At 41.5% G+C, this 25532-nt stretch overlaps 2 protein-coding genes across 3 annotated transcripts in view; both read left to right on the forward strand.

The window, feature by feature from the left end:
• The first annotated feature begins 348 nt into the window (after window positions 1-348).
• The window catches only part of sh2d3a (SH2 domain containing 3A), a 67036-nt gene continuing 41852 nt past the window's right edge, over window positions 349-25532 (forward strand). For both annotated transcript variants that reach the window (XM_084074332.1, XM_084074333.1), the window contains exons 1-5: window positions 349-645; window positions 1602-1693; window positions 1925-2042; window positions 7222-7280; window positions 10533-10705. In XM_084074332.1, the coding sequence (XP_083930458.1) occupies window positions 1604-1693; window positions 1925-2042; window positions 7222-7280; window positions 10533-10705 (440 nt within the window). In that variant the 5' untranslated portion in view covers window positions 349-645; window positions 1602-1603. The remainder of the gene's footprint in view (window positions 646-1601; window positions 1694-1924; window positions 2043-7221; window positions 7281-10532; window positions 10706-25532) is intronic.
• LOC311057407 (uncharacterized protein) lies at window positions 13597-23244 on the forward strand. Its single transcript, XM_084074366.1, has 17 exons — window positions 13597-13646; window positions 14992-15050; window positions 15266-15330; window positions 15893-16026; window positions 16730-16856; window positions 17395-17558; window positions 17917-18073; window positions 18239-18331; window positions 18627-18728; window positions 18851-18940; window positions 19094-19180; window positions 19313-19399; window positions 19538-19624; window positions 20465-20539; window positions 21284-21349; window positions 22510-22551; window positions 22888-23244. The coding sequence occupies exons 4-17, from the start codon at window positions 15955-15957 to the stop codon at window positions 23052-23054; spliced, it is 1416 nt and encodes a 471-aa protein (XP_083930492.1). The 5' UTR covers window positions 13597-13646; window positions 14992-15050; window positions 15266-15330; window positions 15893-15954; the 3' UTR covers window positions 23055-23244.

The raw sequence follows: 25532 nt of genomic DNA on the forward strand, positions 1-25532 counted from the left end.
ATCTTCCTGACAATCTTCTCTTCTTCTCCTACCCCCCCCCCCCCCCCCCCCCCCCTCACTCCCCCCCACCACCTTCACCAATAGCATGTGAGAATCTCTTGCCCCAACTCGCTCTCTCTCCACCTCCCCACCGGTCGGTCCATGTCAGCATTCCATCCCGCTATGATTGGTTGTTTCACGGGGGCACCGTGTGCCTCATGTACGTTCTGATTGGTCTTTTTTACTAGCCTGTGACCCCAACAGGTTTGAGGGGGAGCGGGCTTCTTCTTCTTCTGGTGGTGGAGGTGCCCTCAGACAGAGAAAACAGAAAGAAAGACTATAGTATAGTATAGGGAATAGGGATAGAGAGAGACAGAGACAGAGAGAGTCTGCCGGGGCAACATCTGGATTGTCAGGGAAAAGTAGCACAGTAGCTGCCAAGCAAAGAAGTGAGAAGAGATCGAGAAAGAGAGAAGAAAGAAGAAGAGAGAAGAAGACGAAGAAGAAGACGAAGAAGACGAAGAAGAAGAAGGAGGAAGACGAAGAAGAAGAAGGAGGAAGACGAAGAAGAAGACAACATGAAATAGAGAGAGAGAGAGCGACAGAGAGAGAGAGGAAAGTAAATAAGTGTGAGAGAGCTGGAAGAAGGTGTTTGTCCATAAGCAGGTAGGTGCTACATAGCTGCTGCATGTCAACTCCAGGTGTGTGTGTGTGTGTGTGTGTGTGTGTGTGTGTGTGTGTGTGTGTGTGTGTGTGTGTGTGTGTGTGTGTGTGTGTGTGTGTGTGTGTGTGTGTGTGTGTGTGTGTGTGTGTGTGTGTGTGTGCACACACGTGTGTGCGTGTGTCTGCAACAGTGGTACATACAAGGTGGTCTGTGTTTCACTTCAGCCACGCAACTGCTTCTCACCCACGTTTAACCCCGGACCACTACGGGGTCAAAAAAAGTTGACCCTTACGGCCGGGGTCTGTAAACTCTGAGAGTGTGCGAATGGAACCAAATGGACCCGTTAGGGTCCATTTGGTTCCATTTGTACACTCTCAGAGTTACAGACCCATCAGGGTCTATTTGGACCATGATGGGTCCTGATCAGGGTCCAGTGTAGATTGGGGGGGGGGGGGGGGGTCAAATAGGGGGGAATCAAACTGTGGGTCCTTGACATTAAGAGAAAGGTTTATAATCAATGCTGTAGTGATACACAATTCTGCTTTGTGAAGGGTTGTACATCTGTCTGTCCAATGAAAGATGTGGATGCTAGTTTGCTGTGTGTGTGTGTGTGTGTGTGTGTGTGTGTGTGTGTGTGTGTGTGTGTGTGTGTGTGTGTGTGTGTGTGTGTGTGTGTGTGTGTGTGTGTGTGTGTGTGTGTGTGTGTGTGTGTGTGTGTGTGTGTGCGCGCGTACGTGCATGTGCGGGTGCGTGCGTGTGCGCGTGCGTGTGTGTGCGTGCGTGCGTGCGTGCGTGCGTGTGTGTGCGTGCATGCGTGTGCGTACGTGCGTACGTGCGTGCGTGCGTGCGTGCGTGCGTGCGTGCGTGCGTGCGTGCGTGCGTGCGTGCGTGCGTGCGTGCATTCATTATCTAATTGGTATCATTTCTGTGTCTCTTCTTTTTTCTTTTCTTTTTGCAGACATGAGTAATCGCTCCATTGCCTGGTGGCTGAAACAGATTGGCTTTCCCCAGTACACCAAAACACTGGAGAGCGAATACTATGGGCTGGAGGTGTGTGTGTGTGTGTGTGTGTGTGTGTGTGTGTGTGTGTGTGTGTGTGTGTTTATTACCCTGTCTACCTGTCAGGCAATATATCGTCTTAAACGTTTAATGTTTCTATGCCTTCCTTGAAAACAACTCTCATATGTGTCAATTTATCATTAATTGTGTGTGTGTGTGTGTGTGTGTGTGTGTGTGTGTGTGTGTGTGTGTGTGTGTGTGTGTGTGTGTGTGTGTGTCCAGGGCCTGCTCAGTGTAAGTGATGGAGAGCTGAAGGAGCTAGGGATAGATGACGCTGCGCACAGAGCCACCATCCTCAGCCAGCTGCTCAGACACAGGCAGAGACTGGATCCACACTCTGGTAACACACTGACGCGCGCACACACACACACACACACACACACACACACACACACACACACACACACACACACACACACACACACACACACACACACACACACACACACACACACACACACACACACACACACACACACACACACACACACACACACACAACCATTTGTCTACAGGTACAGGGACACAATTAATGTTGCTGTCAGGTGAAAACCTCATACTGTATGTCCAAAACTTGCAGGATTCAAATTCAAAAACATCAAAAGTAGCAGATCTACAAGCTGGAAACGCGCCACTTCGCGCCGCGTTTCCAGCTTGTAGATCTGCTACTTTTGATGCTTTTGTGTGAGGCTGTAGTATGATCAAGTAGGGTGTTAATTTACGAAAAAATAAAGCATTCCTCTAGGCTCTCTCTCTCTCTCTCTCTCTCTCTCTCTCTCTCTCTCTCTCTCTCTCTCTCTCTCTCTCTCTCTCTCTCTCTCTCTCTCTCTCTCTCTCTCTCTCTCTCTCTCTCTCTCTCTCTCTCTCTCTCTCTCTCTCTCTCTCTCTCTCTCTCTCTCTCTCTCTCTCTCTCTCTCTCTCTCTCTCTCTCTCTCTCTCTCTCTCTATCATAGTGATTGCGATTATTTCAAATAATTGCGATTAGACGATTCCTCCTATCATTTGACAAACCTCTGTGGTCGACCGACGGTGGTGAGACCAAAAATTGTTCTGCCCGGTTCTCCTCAGTGCCTGGAGCAAATTGATCTGAATTTGCACACAGCCATTGACCATTACCATGTGCACCTCACAGCGAAGCCCGTTTTCCGATTACACGAAATCTCAGCTGTTTGTTAGCGCTTTTTGTGTTCGCTGGCTCCCGGGTTGCCAGATCATGTGAGCATATCCCCCCACGGGTATGGTCTATCCTACTATAATTCTAGTAACCTCTGTCTGTTTGTAGTGGTGAGTGAGTAGGTGAGTAGGTGAAGCTACCCGGTTCTCCTCAGTGGCTGGAGCAATTGCTCTGATTTTGCACACAGCCATTGACCATTACCATCTGAACTTAACTGTGAAGCCCGTTTTTCAATTTCATCAAATCTCACCTTCTTATTAGCGTTTATGTGTCAAACAATGTCGCCATGGTTACGGGGCTGCCCAGCTATGGGACGAACTGCCTCCCGGGTTGCCAGATCATGTGCGCATATCCCCCCACGGATGCGTCGACCGGGTATGGTCTAGTTACTATTATGTAATAATTGTGACAGGGCCTATGTGTGCTATTTCCATCTTAAATATGAGTGAGTCATTTTTGTCCTTTCCTCCTTGCTTTCCCCTCGTCCTTTGACCTTATCAAAGCAAAAGTTAATCATCTCTTCAGGGCAGCTTACTGATCATTCCCACCTACAGTAGTTTCATCATAACACAAGCATCTGTTCTCAAGTCACAAACATGACCTCCATACAGCTGTTGGTGGAGGTAACACAATATAATACAAAGGAAGAAGTGTGTGTGTGTGTGTGTGCGTGCGCGCGTGTGCGCGTGTCAGTAGTGGGAAAAGTACTCAAATGTTTTACTTAAGTAAAAGTATCAATACTGCAATGTAGAAGTACTCTGTTACAAGTAAAAGTCCGGAATTCAAAATTGACTTGAGTAAAAGTACAAAAGTATTGGTATCAAAATGTACTTAAAGTACCAAAGGCAAAAGTACTAAAATGTTTGAAAATAGCCGATCTACAAGCTCACAACGCGTCGCATCGCGACGCGTTGTGAGCTTGTAGATCGTCTATTTTCAAATAGCCTAGGTATAAAATAAGGCTAAAGTGGTTAATGTGTGTTTTATAATATAATAATTTATACCTGCAAAGTATAGTAATTAACTAAAGTTTTCAAATAATTGTAGTGGAGTAAAAAGTACAATATTTGCCTCTGAGATGTAGTGGAGTAAGTAAAAGTATAGACGATTGGATATACTCCAGTAAAGTAAAAGTACCTCCAAATTGTACTTAAGTACAGTACTTGAGTAAATGTACTTAGTTATTTTACACCACTAGTGTGTATGTGTGTATGTGTTTATGTCTGTATGTGTGCGTGTGCGTGCGTGTGTGCGTGCGTGTGCGTCTGTGCGTGCGTGTGTGTGTGTGTGACATTTGCTCCCCTCAGGAGGTGAGAGAGAGAGAGATCATTAACTACTGGGATACCACTGACTGTAGATAATAATAAAATGATGCCCGTTGGTGTGAAATAAATTACAGTCTCAACACAGTCCCTTTTTTGCTTAAGCTTCATTTCCATCACTTTGGATTCCCACTGTTATTGGGTTGGGAGGTTATTAGTTAAGAGTTGTACGTTTTTCAGCAGCAATTTTACTATTCAGAATATGTAAACGCTTCTATTATTTATACAGTTGGGCACCCCTCTGTCACATGGTGGACAGTCATAACAATCATTAACCCATTGAAACCGGGAACGCATCTGTGTCATTTTAAGATTTCTTTGGCTATTCAAAAATAGCAGATCTTTTTAACTCAAATCTCTGCTTCTGGGGGTCCCTGGAACAAATGTTTTTTTAGATGGGGGTCCGCGACCAAATACATATTATTTTGGCGGTCCTTGACATGAAAAAGTTTGAGAACCACTGATATAGCAACATAAGTTTAAAAAAAACTGTTAGGATTTAGAAGACATTTGCAGAATCCCCCAGAAGCAAAATTTCATGATTTTCCAAAAATAGCAGATCTACAAGCTCATAGCGCGGCACTCGGTGCCGCGCTATGAGCTTGTATATCTGTTATTTTTGAATAGCCCAAAAGTATGAAATAATGGTTAAAGCTAAAAAAAAAAAAATCTAAAATGACACAGTTTGTCCCAAAATAATCTACGCCCCACCTAACGAACCAACCAGTCCAAGGCAGCGGTTCTCAAACCTTTTCATGTCAAGGACCCCCAAAATGATATATATTTGACTGCGGACCCACATCTCAAAAATATTTTGTGCCAGCAGGGACCTCCTCCAGAAGCAAAGATTTGAGTTAAAAATGTTCGTTCCATTCAAATATTTGCAAAAAGTTTGACGATAAAAAAAAAAAATTAGCAGATCTACAAGCTCATAGCGTGGCATTAAGTAACACGCTTTGAGCTTGTATATCTGCTATTTTTAAATAGCAGATATACAAGGACCCTCCCACCCTGGAAGGCGCATATTGCCGCCGGGGGCGGCCCTGGACGACACATAGTGCCTTCCTGGGGTTCTGACCAAAAGGCAATATGTGCCTTCTTGGGAGTGAGACTGTGTTGCAACACCCAAGGACCCCTGGGGGTCCTTGGGTCCTTTGAGAACCAAAGCAGTAACCTTCAGCAGCAACAAGGGACTCCAGTACAAGGGCAACGTGACAATTCACAGAATGACTGTAAGTGGAGAGAAAAAGGGAAAAGGGTGTAGAAAGAAAAAGGATGCTTATGGCATGCCAAATGAATTTACCAATCAATTCTTGGAAAGATTTCAACTCATTGTCATTAGAGAAGCTGGCGGGGCGGTGGTGGATATAATCCCTACATTAATCAAAAGGTGGTTCACTGTACATTATTATCTGGGGCACACTGACGGGCCAGATTAAAAATCTTTCCTCCAAAATGCAGTGGTGGATGGTATAACTAAGTAGGCTACATTTACTTGAGTACTGTACTTAAGTACAATTTTGAGGTATTTTTTTTAACTTTACTGGAGTATTTCTAATATTCAATACTTTTACTTCTACTCCACTACTACTCTCAGAGAAAAAAATATTGTACTTTTATCCCAGTACAATTATTTGAAAACTTTAATCACTATTACTTTGTAGGTTTTGATTATTATTACAAAACATACATTAACAACTTTCAGCCCTACATTATTTGGCTATTTGAAAATAGCAGATCTACAAGCTCAAGCTTGTGAGAATGTAGATCTGCTATTTTCAAAAGATTTTCATTCATTTGGAAGACTTGAATTGGGACATTTTGCATATTGAGTACTTTTACTTTTGGTACTTTAAGTATATTTTTATGCCAATAATGTTGTACTTTCACTTACGGAAGATTTTGCATACGGGACTTTTAATTGTAACAGAATATCTTTATATTATGGTATTGATATTTTTACTTAACCCATTAAGACCTGGAACTGTGTCATTTTTAGATTTGAGCTAAAAGCATTATTTTACACTTTGGGCTATTCAAAAATAGCAGATATACAAGCTCATTTTGAAAAATTGTGAAAATGTGTGCAAATCTTTTAATATATATATTTTTTAAAGCAAACATTTCTAACTCAAATCGTTGCTTCTGGGGGGTCCCTGGAACAACATATTGTTCCCAGGTGGGGGTCCGTGGCCAAATACATATACAATTTGGGGGTCCTTGACATGAAAAGGTTTGAGAACTACTGCTCTAAATCTCACTCTAAGCTGTTCTAAGCTGCCCCTCTGCCATATGAAATGTGATATCATTCTATTTCTGAGAGCACCCTGCTGGTATGCATACATATCAGGATATTAGGGCTGCAACTATCAATTATTCTATTAATTACTTTTACGATCAATCTAATAACCGAGAAGTACATCTTTTGATATAATATACTGTTTATTTTCAAATACATCAACGAATCTAACAACAATCTAATAGATTTTTTTCAATCGACTAAATGACTAGGCTGATTAACTCTATTTTATACTTTGTTGTAGAATGGTGTCACACAGAAATAGCTATTTTCGCTATTTTTTTGAAATATTAATATGTCAGAATGGTTGGGGAATGATCAGTTAGGCTGGCTGGAAAAGATCATTTACTTTTGGGTTGAGATGAAATCAAATGTAACCACTCCCTGGCATGTCATTAATTATAGGCGAAAACTTAAGAACTGAGAGAAATGACTGCAAAGCAAAAGGCCCGGCAATGCTCCAGGTTAAATAAAAGGACATTCATTGTGTGCTGGCTATTTCCTTACTTTGAAAACTTAAGAACAAAAAAAAAATTACAAAAAAATGCACATCTATTGTACAAGCTCGTTATGTGTCGTGAGTCGCGACTCCACACACTGTGAGCTTGCAGATTTTGAAAAAAAAGGGAAGAAAATAGGGCTCAAGTAAGAATGTGTGAACACCATTGAACACTGTGTTGTTGAACTCACTGACTTTGTGTCTTGGTCCTTTGGGTGGCTTTAGGTGGGACGGTGGAGCGCAGGGTGACCAGGAAGTACTCCTTGGGCTCCTCCATCGACCTGGTGAGAAGACCACACAGACACTATTATTAACACACAATACTGGAGGATCAGTTGTCCTCAACACCAAGGCTATGATAGAAGAAGGTAGGGTCAGTCCACGGGCCATTGACACGCATGGGAGGCAAAACTAGATCCGGAAGTAAGTTCAGTGAAATACATTGGAGTCACAAGTGGGGTTACAATTTGACACATTTTGGTTTAGTCTTAGTCATAGTCTTTTGAATAAAATGTCATTTAGTTTTAGTCATATTTATAGTCACCTGAAATGTTTTAGTTTTAGATGAAACATTTCAGTTGACTAAATCTACAGCTGATTTTGTCGACAAAAAATGTTTTGGAGGGCCCTGATGGCGTCGTAATGCCTGATTTTACACTTGGTTGCATGCTGAAAATAGACGATCTACAAGCTCACAACGCGTCGCAGCGCGACGTGTTGTGAGCTTGTAAATCGGCTATTTTCAGAGTGCAACACCCGAGCACAAACAAGCATAAAACGACTTGTCTTTTAGTTCTACTGGATCTCTTCTCCACTAGCCTAGTCCCTCCCTGACATTTTAGTCTAGTTTTTATTTGTTGACGAAATTGTCAATATATTTAGTCTGAGTTTTAGTCATCATAGCTTAGTTTTTGTTTAGTTTTTATTTAGTTTTCGTCAGTGAACATTTTCGTCATCGTTTTAGTCGACGAAATCGAAACTGTTGTGAACAAACACTATTTTCTGAACGATTGGTCACTCATCAGTTAATCTTTTAAGGAATGTTAAAGAAGACAAATCACAGGTTGTTTTCTAATAACTTGTTTTTTGATGAGCACACTGTTTAATTTTAGTGAGGCATCATCTAACCAGCGCCATGTCTCGTTTCTGGCTCGGCGGTATCGCGAGATTTGGTTGTAAGGTGGTCAATGATGGACTCGTCTCGCGATACTTTGGCACGTTCAGAAACGTACTCGGTGCTCTTTAGATACCTCAATAAACGTACTGTATACAGTCAGTGTACACATCGAAAAGCAACACAGCAGAAAACGATGTGTGATTATGTCTTCTTTTATTTACCTGGACCAAGTATTTTATAAAGGTCTCAATCGTTCAGAAATAGTGTTTGTTCATAAGCTGGTCCACCTGGCCCTCATCCACTCCAATGTATTCCACGGCTGCAGTATGCCGGCTGGAATTACTGGATAGCGCAAAATGACGTAGATGACTGTACCTTCTTTTTATTACCCTGCTCAACACTGGGAAAGCCAGCAAAGCCAAAGTCGACCCCACCTTGAAAACCACTGGCCAAGTGTTGTTTTAAAAAGTCCATCATTATGGCTAAAAAATGTCAGCTGTCATGCGGTGGGGTCCCATAGTAGGCTACTGGAGTTTAAAATCACTAAATTAGACTGTACACCAGTGGTTCTCAAAGTGGGGGTCCTTGATGGGGTTCCAGCGGGTCCCCAGCTAATCGATTGATAGTTAGAATTCAGAAACCAAATGGACCACCCTCACAGGTCCGTGGTCTAATGGCAAAAAACTGGCGGACTAAATTCAATCTTTATCATCGTACTCAGGTCCATAGAAATAGATAAAAACAAACAAGACAGGGAATATAAACATTAAAGGTAGGTAAATACATAAGACTTAATCCACAGGCAGAACACACAGGCACTTCAGCCAGTGTCTGGATGTATACCGTTAACAGCTCATTATGGGCCTTGAGAGAGAGCGCCACAATGATGCTGTTTAACAGATACATCCAACTATTGCATGAACTTGAACATCAGATTTCTTAGCAGTGCTTTAACCCATTAAATCTGGGAACGCATCTCTGTCATTTTAGATGTCTTTGGCTATTCAAAAATAGCAGATATACAAGCTCATAGCGTGGCACCGAGTGCCGCGGTATGAGCTTGTAGATCTGCTAAACATTTTTTTAATAGTGTAAATCTTTGAATATATATATTTTTAAAGCGAACAATTGTAAAACATTTTGTTCCAGGGATCTCCAGTAGCAAAGATTTGAGTTCAAAATGTTGTTTCCAAAAATATATGTATTCAAAAATATCAGATCTACAAGCTCACAGTGCGTCACTTCGTGCCACGCTGCGAGCTTGTGCATCTGCTATTTTTGAAAAAAGAAATCTTGAACGTATTCTGGGGACACACATGTTATTATTATTATTTTTTTAATAGCCAAAGTATCTCACTCACTCACTCATCCTATGGCCTAGGGGGCCGTAGGGGTGTCATGGTGGCTCTTATGGTCATGTCTACAAGACATACCTCCCTGTCAAAGACCATCCTACAGGGGACAGACAGTGGAGAAGAGGCAGGCAGAGAAAGTCATCAAGGAGTGGACTGGCTGCAGCTTCCAAACCCTGCTACTGTACTTTGGCACCACCCTGTCATGGTGGTGCCAAAGTATAATAATGGTTATAGCTAAAAAAAATAGCTCTAAAATGACACAGATGCGTTCCCGGATGACAAACATCTGACAATAGCACTATTCTCATTGCATCAATATTATGCAACCTGTAACCTTTGCACACTAGATTTGTTATAACATGACTGCAGATAAGCAGTATAGAGTGGTGTGCATATATATGCCTTAAACAACAGCACAATAGAACACAACAGAAGAAAGAACCCAACAGGACAGGCCTTTCTCATAAAGATCATTCATGTGTCACCTGTGTGGTAGGCTAGCAGGCCTACACCCGCCTGTAAAGACAAGTGCAAACAGACAGACGCTCAAAGAGACCAGTGTTGCCAGATGTTGCGAGAGAAATACGGAACCAGATGAAAACAAGCCCAAAAGATGCGCTTAACACATGAGCACTTCTTACTCATACAAACCTATATACGATCAGCTATTTGAAAATAGCCGATCTACAAGCTCACAACGCGTCGCGATGCGACGCGTTGTGAGCTGGTAGATCTGCTATTTTCACAAAAATCTTGGGGAAAAAGTGAAAAACACAAATCTCCTACGGGGGTCCTTGGCAAAAAAATGTTTTCAGGGTCTGCGGACAAATAGAAATTAATTTGGGGGACCTTGACATGAAAAATGTATGTTTGAGAACCACTGGTTTAAACAACATTTAGGAAAGCAAGACCAAATAAGCTACTACACAAGCCCGCAACCCGCAACTACTAATATTTACAAGCAATGTTACAGAAAAATAAGCCATGGTCACTTATAAAAAGAAGACGTGGCAACACTGACAGAGACTACGTACGTCTGTCTGTCTCCATGGTTTCCTGTACAGGTGAGGTCCAGGAAGGATGCGTTCCGTCAGAGCCTTCTGCCCCGCCTCCGACTGACTTCTGACAAAACCACAATAGTCTCCGCCTCCTGCGTGCAGCTCCGCCCCCTGGACGAGGACGACCACAGAGTGTCTGGAACAACAGCAGACCACCACAGTCAGGACAGCAAACGCAGGTAGGTAGGTTAGGGACCCCCACCACCACAACCATTATTATGGACCCTCTTTTCCCACCTCAAATCTACACAAATATAACCTCAAAGGTCCATGTCTGAGGAAAGTGTGGGGTTAGAGAAAGAGTCATACTTTTTGAATAACATTAAAAATATATCGTTCATTGCTTTCGGGGCAGAAAAACCTCTTATCTCCAGATTTTAACTTTTTGTGTTTTTTTTTCATAAATTAAAGGGATACTTCCCCCCAAAAAAATGTTTCTATCTATTAGTAGTCACCCCATGGAGACTTGAATTCATGGATATTTCTTTGTTTTTGTCGCATCCCTAAGCCAATAATTTGATGACCAGCGGACCGGTAGGCAGCGGTTCCGGTAGGAGACCCAAAGGAGACTCTTTATTGTGTCTCCTACCGGAACCTCTGACGGTCATCACATTATTGGTTTAGGAATGCAACAAAAAAAAAAAAAATCCATGAATTCAAGTCTCCATGGGATGACTCATACATAGAAAAAAAAGTCATTTTGGGGGTGAACTATCCCTTTAATGCCCTACTTGTTCATACTACAGCGTCACACAAAAGCCTCCAAAGTAGCAGATCCACAAGCTCGAAACGCGGCGCGTAGCGACGCGTTTCGAGCTTGTAGATCTGCTACTTTTGCTATTCTTTTTTTATTTGAATCCTGAAAGGAAACATTTTTTTGGGACATAAAGTATGAGGTTTCCACACTGCAGAGACGATATCCTCTGCACTCTATCGCTCATTATGAGAGCTTCTACATGTGTTGCTTCGTGGCTTATCATTAACCAGAGCCCCTCCAGCGCTATAGAATATAACCCTGGCTTGACGACACTCAGACTCAGAGCAGGTGAACAAGTACGAAGTGTTCGTAGGTAATAATAAGGCTATAAATAATGTATTTCCCCACAACAAGAACTTTGAGTCATCTTACTTCTTTTTCTTTTTTTTTTTACCAACCAGCATAATAATGGCCATCATCTCATACAGACAGACAGACAGCTTTTCATTTGGCTCTGGGAAGTCTAGAGTCTAGACCCTAGTAGGAATAATTAAGTTCTGCGTACGTTGACTGCTTACTTATGTGCTGCTTCTTCGGAAAAAATAAAGGAAGATAAAAAGTACAAAAAAAAGCAAGAAAATGAATTTCCTCGTATTATTAGGTTTGTATAAATATTACAGGCCTATGGCTCTATATGTAAAGAGTTCAGGTACACCCAAGCCATTCCACAATTCATTATATTAAAAGCAGTGGTTTTCAACCAGTGGTCCGGGGACCACCAGTGGTCATTGAGGAGTACCAGGGGGTCCCCAGCAAAATTAGTTAATAGCGTCACAATCATTTTTAACCCCTTAGCTTTGGCTATTAAAAAATAGCAGATATACAAGCTCATAGCGCGGCACCGAGTGCCGCGCTATGAGCTTGTAGATCTGCTATTTTTGAAAAACCTTGAAAAAGTGTGCATATCTTTGAATATTCATATTTTTTTAAGCGAAAATTAACTGATATCTTTGCTTCTGGGGGTCCCTGGCACAAAACATTTTCAAATGGGGGTCCGTGGCCAAATGTATATCAATTTAGGGGTCCAAAACTGTTACATTTCAGGATTCAAATAAAAAAAAAACAGCAAAAGTATCAGATCTACAAGCTCAAAATGCTTAGCGCCGACAATTTATTATATAAAAAAAATATATTTTTTACCCCTTTTTTCTCCCCAATTTAGTTATTATGCCAATTGATTCCTCCCCACACACAATTTGTCACTGCTGTCGTATCCTAGTGACTCACCTGCCAGTGAGGAGCCCCCACCAGGAGGACGTAGTAGAGCCTTCATCCTACTCTTCCCGTCCAACACTCCCCACTGACAGCCAGGTGCCGCCCCCAGCCTGTAGGAGTATGTGCAACATTGATCAATATCACCCTTACCGCCCGGCTGCCTTCCCTCCCCCCGAACATGGGCCAGTGTCGTTCGTTGTGTAGACGCCCGACAAAGCCGGATGCACCACGATGGATTCGAACCCACAACCTCCATGATGGTGGGTTAGGGACTTTACCACTGCGCCACCCCAGCGGCTTTTGATACTTTTGTGTGACGCGGTGGTAGTACGATCAACACATAAAATATGATTCAAATATAAGCCCTGACATCAACCATTATGTAAAAGTTCAGGTACACCCAAACCCATCCCGCAATTCATTGTTTTAAAACTGGTTTGGATCACATTAAAATTCTACATGGCTGTATCTTTCTAATCTCAGATCTACTTAGACTGTGACAACTGGCAAGGTTGTGTCCTCTGCTCTGAAAAAGAGTCAAGTTCAGACAAATCTCTGGTGGTAAAATGTGGTTGTAGCCACCCGATACACACGTTCTCAGTCCATAGAATGGGCCTGTTATCAGGGTTGTCAGTCCATAAGTATGGCCCAGTAGGCCCCTACTGGCCTCCCAGGAGACTCTGGTAGGCCGTTATCAACCACTCTTATGGGTGATGCAATGTTAAGGTATGTGTTGTCACGTGACCTGCCCAAAGATGGCGGACATCAATGCTTTAATTATATTATACTTTTAAGAACGTTTCAGCACTTAAACGTCTTGGCACTTACATGCATATTGTTAACATTTCCAGCAAGGACATGGGCATTTATTTTATTTGTAGTACACAAAGTTTATTTCGCCACAATCTACGGACTTCTCTCAGCTTGTTTCTGTTGCGATGTTACTATGGCAACCTCAGTAACAATCTCCGCCTACTACAGCCGTTTCCGTTTCCGTATCCGTTCTAGACCGGATATCTGTTTCCGTTCTCGCGTTGCCAGAAAACAATTTCACTATGATAACAGTCTGGCCACGCGAGACTATCCCAGACCGGATATCTGCTTCGAATTGGAGGGAATCAATAGCACCCAGCTGTTAACTCCTCAAAGTAAGTCCCGTTTTAATAAGTTCTATGCATGTATTTTTAAGAAATAAATCGTTAAATATACACCCCGGTCCGAACATGATAGAACATGTTACTATGTAGCACGTTTATACTATTGTAGATTAGTATTATCGAGTCTTACTTTTACTGTCGTATCCACGAGAGTCTTAGCGACCCCCCCCCCTTTTGTCCTGGAATTTCACCAGTAAAGCCCGTATTTCTCCAAACGTGTACAAATACAAAATGTAAGGTGCTTACCCGCTTGCCACAAATGTTAACTAGGTGTCTGGGGTATTTGTGTAATGTATTAGTCTATATTTCTCCAATAAAGAAGTGTTTTAATCCCGTCTGTCGGAAGATCCCAATGGGTGGTAGTGACGGGGCGCATCTGGTGAAAGCCGGAATTACACTCAATGTAAAGAGGAATTAAACGAAGGGGGGTGTGTAATGGCGTTCGGTCACAGATGGGATTAAAACACTTATTTATTGAAAAATATGGATTAATACATTGCATAAATCCTCCGGACACCTAGTTAACATTTGGGGCAAGCGGATAAGCACCTTATATTTTGCATTTTGTACATGTTTTACTGGTGACATTCATCAAACTCGATAAAATACATAATTGATACCAGCAGAATAGGAATGCCTAGTGCATTGTTTCAAATGGAACGTTATCACAGGGTACAATATGGACATTCATCATTTCTTATAATGATGCATTCTCTGTAGCATATGTTACATTAGCTTATTAGTCTTTAAGACGTTTTCAATTTGTTAAATGTGTTTTTTTATAAGAATGCATTAGAATTCGGCTATTTTCAACATGAATATACAACTTATTTGTATATTCATGTATATATGAATTAAAAGAGAATCAAATAATATAGGGCATTGGTTCTCAAACTGGGGTCCAGGGACCCCCAGGGGTACTTGAGGGGGTTCCAGGGGGTCCCCAGCTAAATGATGGATAGGAACCAAATGGACCCTTATGGGTCTGTAACTCTGAGAGTGTACAAATGGACCCGTTAGGGTCCATTTGGTTCCATTTGTACACATTGATTTTACAATATGAATTGGGGTCCCAGAGATAGAAATGCCATTAAATGGGGGTCCGTAGCCCTAATGCATGTCAAACTGGGGGTCCTTAAAATGTATCTTTTCAAATGGGGGTCCGCGGGCTAATAAGTGTCCATTTGGGGGTCCTTGACATAACATTTTTTGAGAACCACTGATATAGGCGACTCATAAAGACCACTCATGTCCACTCAAGACCACTTGGTCCCATTACAATGAACCCCTAGCAACACATTAACCACTATCTTTATCAATTTCTTTTATCATTCAGGTTGAAGATGATGGCAGAGAGAGATGCACACACACACACAGATGAAGAGCCACATAGAAGTAAGCCATGCTAAAAAATAACAAACAACCCATGTCTAGGTGCAACTAGATGGAGGTGCATGCTGCGTGCACTGGGGCTGCACAATACTGGAGAAAATGTCATTACCTCCTTTTTTAATGCCAAATATCTCTAGCAATACACAAATGGGTGTGTAGCAACAGTGAAAACTAAAGCGTTACCAGTAATATGTATTTTTTTTTTAACTTGCGTTTAGTTTCATGCTGACCAATTCAGTCTTGTTGGTGTGCCTAGACTGAACTTGTCTGGCGGAATCCCTGGGTAAAGTATACATTTGCAAATCTAAAAATGACTCGGTACTAGTATGAAGAGCTATAAGAGAAATGTGAGTTCACCTTGCTAATGAAAGACAGTGATCAGAGGTTGACATTAAGGTCTCAGTGGCCCTTGCCGGTCGCGTAAGTACAGGTCAAGTTCACCTTGCCCAAAGGTCATGCCCACTTGCCCGAAAATTAAATCAAATTAATGTTAAATCCAATCGATAACTGTCGAGTGGCGACAGTCATTTTAAAAATCTGAATGAGCGCAACTGCTACTTGCAAAAAGGTAACATTATTTGTTTCATGAATAACCAATAATATTTAATGAAGACGGTTGCTTTGCCATTCAAACATATGTTTTATTTACTCGCCATGGGCAGTCGGGCAACCATTAATGTCAACCCCTGGTGATTATTGTGTAGTTTTACCTTATGTGTTGGTATTACCAAATACAGGACTGGGCTTGATACCACATTTCATTGGTCTCATTTCATTATAAGCATGACATACGTATGGAGCTATGCACATTTGTTACTAACTTCCCTTTTTCCTTTTTGATCAAGGCAAACGAACAGTGATATGTGCTGCAGCCAAAGAGGCCCTCAAGGCCTTTTATGGAAAGGGAATGAACCAAGTTGGCTCACCCCTCATCAAAGAGGCTGCAACCAAATTAGGATTAAGCATCAATGTCGTAGAGGTTTGTTTTCTGGCTATTCTTAAGTTAACAAATGGCAAATGCTGCAGCATTGCTTATAAGAATATTGTAGCTGAAACTCTCATAGGGGAATAGATGTTATCAGGCATGCACAGTTGTTGCCTCTTGGCATTATTAGTCGTTTTGAATCAGATATGTAGCAGAGACTAAAATGTTGAGGTTCTCTCTGGGAGTAACATGGATGGATACGATCAGGAAAGAGTACATCAGAGGAACAGCACATGTGAGATGTTTTAGAGATAAAGCCAGAGAGGCCAGACTGAGATGGTTTTGACATGTACTGTAGGAGGGATAGTGAGTATATCGGTAGAAGGATGCTGAGGTTGGAACTGCCAGGCAGGAGGCCTAGAGGAAGACCAAAGAGGAGATTTATGGACATGAAGTTAGGTGGTGTGAAAGAAGAGGAGGCAGAGGACAGCCGAAAGGAAGAAGGATAGCCTAGGTCATTGTGCGTGACTCCTGCAGATCCGTTGCCCCAGGTCCGTCCAGCCACCCGTTATCTCCCCAGGTCCCTGGACCACCGATAGCTACTACTTCCATCCTGCTGGACATTGAATACGCAGTGTCCACTAGCCAGAGAGGACAGACCTCTAGTGTCTCCATCTGTCTTATCTGCTCACATATCCTTGTCATCTTTTTCATCTTCCCTTTGTTGACATAGTTACTTTAATTTGGTCTCTTTCAGCATTGGATTGGAAATTATAGAAGGACTCTCCAACACAACCCCACCAATCCACCAAAAGAAAAGCTACTGCAAAGGGATTGGTCTGGATACACTCTCTTCTGCCAGAGTGTTTTGAAAAGGGACAAGGGTAAGTGATATTGTGAATTGAAAGCATTTAGGCTCTATGGTTGCTTGCATCTTTCAACCCAAATGCACCTGCACCTCAGCTTGTATTAGTGACTATAGATCTATAGGTCTACAAACTCACAACATGACAGGTTGCAAAGCGTTGTGACTTGTAGATGAACTATTTGGGAAAGATATTTGGTGTAGAGGGGAAAAGGGAGTAGGGTCCAAGTTGATAAAGACATAAAATATATTTGCAAGTGGAGAAGAGTTGCTGTCATTAGAGCCTATATCTTGTTTCAGTAGCCTGAAGCAGCTTGATGTACAAGTACACCCCATAGACATGACACTAGTATGTCACAGGGACTTGGCCCCAATCCAACCCTTGATGCTGATGCTGAGTGCCAAGCAGGGAGGCATTGGGTTTATAGTCTTTGGTATGACCTGGGAGGGGATTGAGCCCCTGACGTCTCAATCTCAGAGCAGACACTCTAACCACAAGGTCAGTGAGCTGGTGAAGTGTCACTACAATGTTATTAAATGCCCTCAATGTTTTCCAGGTGAAATGAAAGACATGGGTGCCTGGTCCCGCTTGACAGTGGAAGAGAGGAAGAGGTATGATGACGAGGCAGCGGCTCTAAAGGCCGCAAGAAGCGCGGAAGGCCTCAGCCCTGAAATGAAGAACCAAAAAATCTTCAGGCATTTAAAACAAATCAAGAGAGAGGTTTGTCAGAGCTACTGTATTTCTTCAAAGTGCCCATGGGGTTGTATTAAGGCAAGTTTTGCTTTAGGGACTACATTTGAATGAAGTTTAAAAGTAAAACAAGCTGTGTGGCTGTTATTCAAAATTCAATCGTTGAGAATAAAAAAGGTGTAATGTTTTCATTGCACCTCATAGAGAGCTTGGTAAGTCTTATTTTAAAGTGATGAGTGTTTAGTTTTAACTGAACTTCTTCGGCACTTGATTTCTTTTCGATTTTTCCATGCAACATTCCTTCTGAGATTATATAATTATTAAAATCAAAATGTCACATTGCTTCAGTAATATATTTTGTTTTTGTTATGTTCCATTCTTTTCACAGATTACCATGTTGGAGACACTAGGCGTCGAAGTTGTAACACTGGCGTTTAACCGCTTCAGCCCGGATCCAAACATGAAAATCCAATATTATGCCAGCACAAAAGCGGCACCATTTTTAAATGATGCCTCTCTTACCAAATTTGGCCTTCTTTTTGCTGGTAATATCTTGAAAAGAATGTATCACTGTATTTACATGTAATTTCGCTGAGCATCAGTTATACATATTGGCTGAATTGGGGACATGTGCTTGTCCACAGCTGTTATACAATGTTTCAAATATTTTTTTGAATTAATTAATGTTCTGTCAATAATTATATGTTTAGACGATTCATCTTCAGCCACTGCAGTCAGTACAACAGCTGATGAAAAAAAAATGTTGATGAAGAAGGTACAAGATCTCTTCAACCAGAAATACAGTAAGCTCTTTTTGTGGCATGAGGTACAGTAGATGTAATTCAAATTACATGTCAATATGTACTGCATTACTGAACTGCAACACAGGCGCCAGTTACACCACCAAGTTCAGTTACACCACCAAGATACTGTTATATGATATCCTATATGATGGTCAAGGCTGCAATTCGCTTACTGTTCTCTCTCTCACCCTGTCTTTCTCCCTCCCTTTCTCTGTCCTTACTTATCTGTACTTTAAAGACGAGGCGGGTGGCAGTGGAAAACTTCCTTATAAGAAAATTAATCTGGATGTTACAGGTCTTCCCCAAACATGTCCGGCATTCCGAAAGCCGAACTTTTATGGGAAAGATCAGCTGAAGGCCATCCTGGAGAATGCACACCAGATTTCTTTTCAAATAAGTAGGTAGTTTCTATATGAATTGTGATGTAAACGCATGACATAATGTCTGTGGCTGTTGTATAGACAAATACAAAATGTGTAATGAATTAAATGTCTTAAATGTTGTTTTCTCTTTAACCAGGAACAGAGAATCCAGAAGGCCAGTCATCCCAATCTTTTCCGCAGGTGCGAGTAGCTCCAGAGGGCCCATTACCCCAATCCCTTCCACAAGGTATGGCACAAATGACATTATTAGTGACAACCGCTGACAATTATGGTGTGACTATATCAAATATTTCTGCTCCGGATCCACCCTGAATCTATTATACCATGATAATATGTAATTGAGTACCATTGTATTTGAGTTTTATTCTTTCAACAACAGTGGAGAAAAAAAGAAAAATGGGGGAAAAAAGTGGGAGCAAGAAACCAGACGTTCCTGCAGTGGACACAGCCCCATGTACACCACAAGGTGATAATAATAATAATAATAATGGTGTAACTATATCAAATATTTCTGCTCCGGATCCACCCTGAATCTATTATACCATGATAATATGTAATTGAGTACCATTGTATTTGAGTTTTATTCTTTCATCAACAGGGGAGAAAAAAAGAAAAGTGAGGGGGAAAAGTGGGAGCAAGAAACCAGCCGTTCCTGCAGTGGACACAGCCCCATGTACACCACAAGGTGATAATAATAATAATAATAATAATTATGGTGTAACTATATCAAATATTTCTGCTCCGGATCCACACTGAATCTATTATACCATGATAATATGTAATTGAGTACCATTGTATTTGAGTTTTATTCTTTCATCAACAGGGGAGAAAAAAAGAAAAGTGAGGGGGAAAAGTGGGAGCAAGAAACCAGACGTTCCTGCAGTGGACACAGCCCCATGTACACCACAAGGTAATAATAATAATAAACATAATTTGGATAGCACTTTTCTTGCAGTGTTACAAAGTGCTTGTACATTTAAAAACAATAATGGAATAGCAATAGTTAATTACATCAGAACAGAGCAACAAGACAATAATGTCCTTGCCTTGGAATGCCATAAATCAAGCTAGTGCCACAGATTAAATATAATCTGAAGCATTTGCTTGTTTTAGGGGGATTAAAATGCCTTTTTGTGCAAATGTTCTTTAAAAAAAAAATGATTTAAAATCTTTTAGTGAGCTTGTTAACCTGAGGTCCTCTGGTAGGCTATTCCAGAGTCTTGGGGCCTTGATGACAAATGCCTGATCACCTTTGGTCACCAATCTAGATTTAGGAACAACCAGTAGACCCAAACTAGATGACCTCAGGGTACACACTGGCGCATAGGTTTTTATCAAATCAAATGGATAGCTAGGTGCCAGACCATGAAGAGGTTTAAAGGTTAGTTGTAACATTTTTAAAGGAGACTGGCAGCCGGTGAAGTGCAGCTAAAACAGGTGTTATATGCTCGAAAATCCGGGTACCAGTGATGAGCCTAGCTGCCACATTTTGAAACAATTGCAGGTGATATATCAAGCTTTGACTAAGACCACTTAGACCACAGTACAGGCCATTGCCATAATCCAAGCGAGAATACACTAGACTAGAGCATTAACAGTTTGAAGATTTTGATGATCTTATTGGCCACAACTGTGTTATACCAGTTGTCTTTTCTTTCAAGTAAATAATCTAGTCAATATGCAGAACATTGTCAAAAAAAGTTTGTTTTTTATTCATCCTTTGTTTTCTATGTTGTCTTTGTAAATGAAGACAGGATAGATGAGGACACAGATGACTGTAATGGGAAGACCGCTACAGAAATCCTTGAGGCCATGAGTGGATCTGGTAAGTGTCAAATAAGATTAACAAGCAAATAGTTACATTTGGATGTTTGGTGTAATAATACCTCTTCATTTTCCTTGGCATTAAAGGAGTAGTTCACCCAAAAAAGTACTTATTTTCTATCCTTTACAAGCCTTGGAATTCATGGAGAATTATTTTTTGTCTGATTCCATATCCAATTATTTGATGAACGGGTCATCGGTCAATAGGAGACTCTATTGACTCTATTGGCAAATGAAGTTTATTTGGCGTAAATCTTGTCTTGTAGTGCTGTAGGGAGCAGAGAGCCAGTGTGAATGGTCTGTCTGTGCAGCCCCCCACATACGCACAGGCATGTGTGTGTGCACACATAGAAACTTCCTCGGAAAATGTTTACCTACCAAGTAAATCTTCTTGAATTAGTTTTATAAAAAACAAGGCATTTTAATGGATATTTTCCCAAATATTTTGGCATTAATTACACAGCTATCTGTGTTAATTCTCAGACTACTTAGCCTACTAGTGACTCAAATTCTACATTTAACTGTGGTGTCTTCTGTATGCTTACCATTCATTGTAGGTTTGCTATTCAATGCATGACGGTGTGTGGAACAGAGTTGACGTTTTCCTCTAGTCTAGTGATAACGCTGATAACTACTACACAACATTTCTGTATAGAAAAATGTCTAGTTAAATATAGTATTCATAGCAATCTTCTACAAAAATATTACAAACGTATCTGGCTTTTCTTTTTATTATTATGTTTAGGTGCAGGCTCCAGGTTCCGACAGCTCCCATGTGGTGATGTTGACATGACTGAGACCAGTAATGGAGGTACACTTTTACCATTTTGCACTATATTGCTATAACCTTTTACTTCAATGGGTCACCCATGCGATATGAGAGTGCTCTAGCCAACACCAACTCTGGACTCCTGAATCGCTGCCCTCCACCCCCTCCTGTTTAGCATCAGGGTCTTGAGCTCTACAGTGTTGTTAGATCCGCTGTCGCATGGCAGTGCATCTACTAAGGTTGGGCGATATGCCAAAATATTCCTTTAAATATATCCAAATATATTCGCGCTGGAAAAATAAATGAATGTGAGAACAGCTCCCCAGTCCGTTAAGCTCTATACTTACTGTAACTGTAACTAAAGGAACAAACTCGCATTTCAAATTGCATTGATTGACTGGTGATACATAACTGATACAAGTTTTAATATCCAGACTTGACAGCAATCAGCTACGAATTAAGTGCAAGATCTTATGAAACCATGGGACATGTGCTCTGCATCGTCAAGATTGCAATGCGCAGTGAGGAATTGTAGAAACTAGAGATGTAGGTTTCATTTTATTTGAAAATATGAACATGGCTTTGATCTCAAACTGATAAAGCTGATAAAGGGACAACTATGAAAGGCAAACGGCAAATTGATAACGATGTTGCGTGCGCTTCATATTGTGCTTCACACTTAATGAGGCTATGTCATTGGACTCATCCAATCGCCGATTGCCAATACTATATTCGGCATATCATCCAACCTTAGCATCTACGTAGGTGGTGCGCGTCTTGCCTATGACACCTAGTGCCATTCGTAGAATTTTTGTGTAGACTCCATCCAGGTCTCATACAGGTACATGTCTCAGCTCCATACAGCAGTACTGACTCCACTGTAGCGACTAACAGCAACTAACTCTTGAGGTCTTGAGGAGCAGCAGTGGCTCAGGGGTAGAGTGGCCGGTAGAGCGGCCAGATGGGAACCGCGAGGTTCCCAGTTTAATCCCAGGCTCCCCCAGAGTTAGTGTTGAAGTGTCTATATAAATGCACCATTTACCATTTGAGGATCACCAACAACACCTTTCTGGACAAACAGAGTCAGGGTGCTGATATTGTGCATGTTGACTCACTACACACCAACAACAAGTTAATATATGTAAATCACAACAATCTTCTCAAAATATTACAACTTTTAACTTAAAGTTTATTTTTCTTAGGAGCAGTAGCCAGTTGTGCAGAGACCGAGAAGGATGTTGAAGGTACACTTATTTTTTTTATGTTGTTGGATGGAAACCTTATATCTCCAAAACCTTTACTTTTCTGAAATTTTGAAACAGAACCTGTATTTTAATGGCTCCAATGTAGTTTTTTTTTTTGTCACAAGCGCTTATGTTTTCCACATAACCACTTGACTCTGAAATGAAAATCAAAATAGTGAAAATGGTGACTGTAGCCAATATATTTTTTATTTGAGAGTTGAAACACTTGGAAGTATTTAATTGCTGTATCTTTAACACAATCACATTGAACTCATCACCTTTTATTGTTGAATTGATTTGACTTATGGGAACTAATTGTTCTTTTTCCATTCAAAGAGCCCACCGACCCGTGTTGCATTGTCTGTGGGTGCCATTACACGGATCTGAAGAAGAACAAGTTCCAGAAATGGCGGGTCTGGGACAAATGTATGGTGTGCAAGGGCTGGTTGCACATCCAATGTGGCTACAAGAATGGAAAGTGCTCACATTGTCATGATTTGTGATATGTGATTGTTTTTATATCCCGTAAACTGGGATGGATTTTGATTACTGTTGTAGCACTTTACAAGTGATTCTAATGTGATGTTATGGCACTATTGTTTTATATACTTTAAACTGGGATGGACTTGATTACTGGCACTTTTGTCCTGCTGGAGTTGCATTTGTTGAGATTAATGCTTTGCTGTGTGAAGGATATTGTATAACCATGCCTTATTATGTCATAAGCACTTTACAAGAGATCCTAATATCTTGTTTGACACTTTTCTTGCAGTTTTGGGGTATGTTTACCTTGTATTGTTGCACAATAAAGCTGTATTACTGAAGACATTAGCAATGTTATTGCTGTTTGAGGTTTCAATTATTTCTACTTGATGTTAGAATATTTCATCTGAGCCATAGGAAAGTACATTTGTACATTACTATATATTGAAGACGGAGTACGAGACCTGATGGGATTTTCTGCACCTGGATATCAACACTGAATGTAGTTTACAGTCTGAACATCAAATATATGAATCAATATATAGTATGTAAATCTATCAACAGTGAATACAGTATGTGCAGTCATTATCAATGAACAAAGTGTACAGTCTGAACGTATATGAATCAGTATACAGTATCTAAATATAAATGTACAGCCTATCAACAGTGAATAGTCTGAACAGTGAATAAATAAATCAATGTACAGTACCAATAAAATAGAAATGTACTGTCTATCAACAGTGAATAGAAGCATGATTATACATCTACTACCAATGACAACAGCTGGTCCTATGCTTGTGGAGGCCCTTACACTGCTAAAAACTCTTGAATCCAGGTTCATTCATCCTGGTGCATATCACTACTGCTAGCTACCTGCTAATGTTTATAATCGCTTGGAAGCGAAACCCTATATAGCCTTTGTAGACCAGGATCCCTCAGTCCAGTGCTCCTCGGACTACACACTTTATTTTTTCACATTCTCCTAACTTTTTATACATATATTTTAGAGCCACTGTCCCCCTCCCCAGGCTGATAGGGTTAGGGTGGTCCGGGGACCACCAGTGGTCCTTGAGGGGGTTCCAGGGGGTCCCCAGCCAGATTAATAGTTAGAAACCAAATTGACCCTTAAGTGTATGTAACTCTGAGAGTGTACAAATGGACCCTAACGGGTTCATTTGGTTCCATTTGTACACTCTCAGAGTTAAATGAACACTAATGATGATGATACAGTGTAGATTGGGACCCCCAAGAAATCAAAATGGTTGAGTCCCTGGCATATCTTTTCAAATGGGGGGTCCGTGGGCTAATCTGTGTCAATTTGGGGGTCCTTGACCCGAAAAAGGTTGAAAAACAATGTCCTAGATAACCAAGATCTAAGTTTATAGCCACGTAGCACCTCCACGCAGGCTCTGATCCAGAGCCAGTTTTGTGCAGACAGTCGTGCCCCTCCAGACAACCAAACAAGCAGCAAGGACCAACATCTGGGAAGATGAATGGGAAAGTAACAACACACAAGCTCTTGAATGGCTGGACAGAGGGATCATACCAACGGAAAGCCTCGCTAGTGGCCACGACCTCGGCTGGACAACCTGGAAGTCACTAAATAGACTGTGTGTGGAACAGGGGAGGTGCAAAGCACTGATGAAAGCCTGGAATTACACAGCAGAAGACACGTGCAGCTGTGGATCAGAGCAGACAATGTCCCACCTGCTGGAATGTGCCGACGCCCCCCGGTGCAGCCCAGAGGACCTGGCAGAACCTACTCCATCAGCTGTGGCCTGTGCCCGATACTGGCAGAACGACATCTAAGATTGCTATGGACTCGAAGAAGAAGTTTATAGTAGTGCCAAACATCGTTCTATGCAGGGATATTGAGTCTATGGGCCCCCTGGCCATGAGACTGCCTCAAGGCCCTCAACTACACAAACGCATGCATCAATCCCAGAATGTAGAAATACTCTGTTACAAGTTAAGGTTCTGCATTCAAAATGTAACTACAGTAAGGATTGGCATCAAACTAGATTTGCAGTAGGCTACCAAACATCATTTATCAGTTAATGCCTCGATACCTGGAGATGTCAAGGTCCAGAGGCACTTGCCTTGAATGCCTATGGGTTTGAAGTGTGCAATTCTGACATGAGAGCTGACCTCAAGACATGGCTGTTTGTAGCTACAGTATACAATCAGTACTGTATGGGGTCAAGAATGCTACGAGTGAGTGGCAGTGAGTGTCACAAGGGAGGATCACATCAGAAACGTGGACCTCTATGGGGCCTAACACGGATAACAGACTAGGTCAGAGAGAAGGATGAGGCTGGCAGGCCACAGTGTCAGGCATCTAGAACTGATGGCAAGCAAACTGACACTGTGGGAGCCAACATAAAGCACAGCAAGGGGAAGTGTGCGTAAAACCTGTTAGGAATTATGACCTTATCTGCTTGACCCAGTACACACACACATGTATGTGGTGAATCACTCATACGTAAGCATAATTGATA

The sequence above is a fragment of the Gymnoscopelus microlampas genome, assembly GCF_963454915.1.
Source record: "Gymnoscopelus microlampas genome assembly, chromosome: 2".
NCBI lineage: Eukaryota > Metazoa > Chordata > Actinopteri > Myctophiformes > Myctophidae > Gymnoscopelus > Gymnoscopelus microlampas.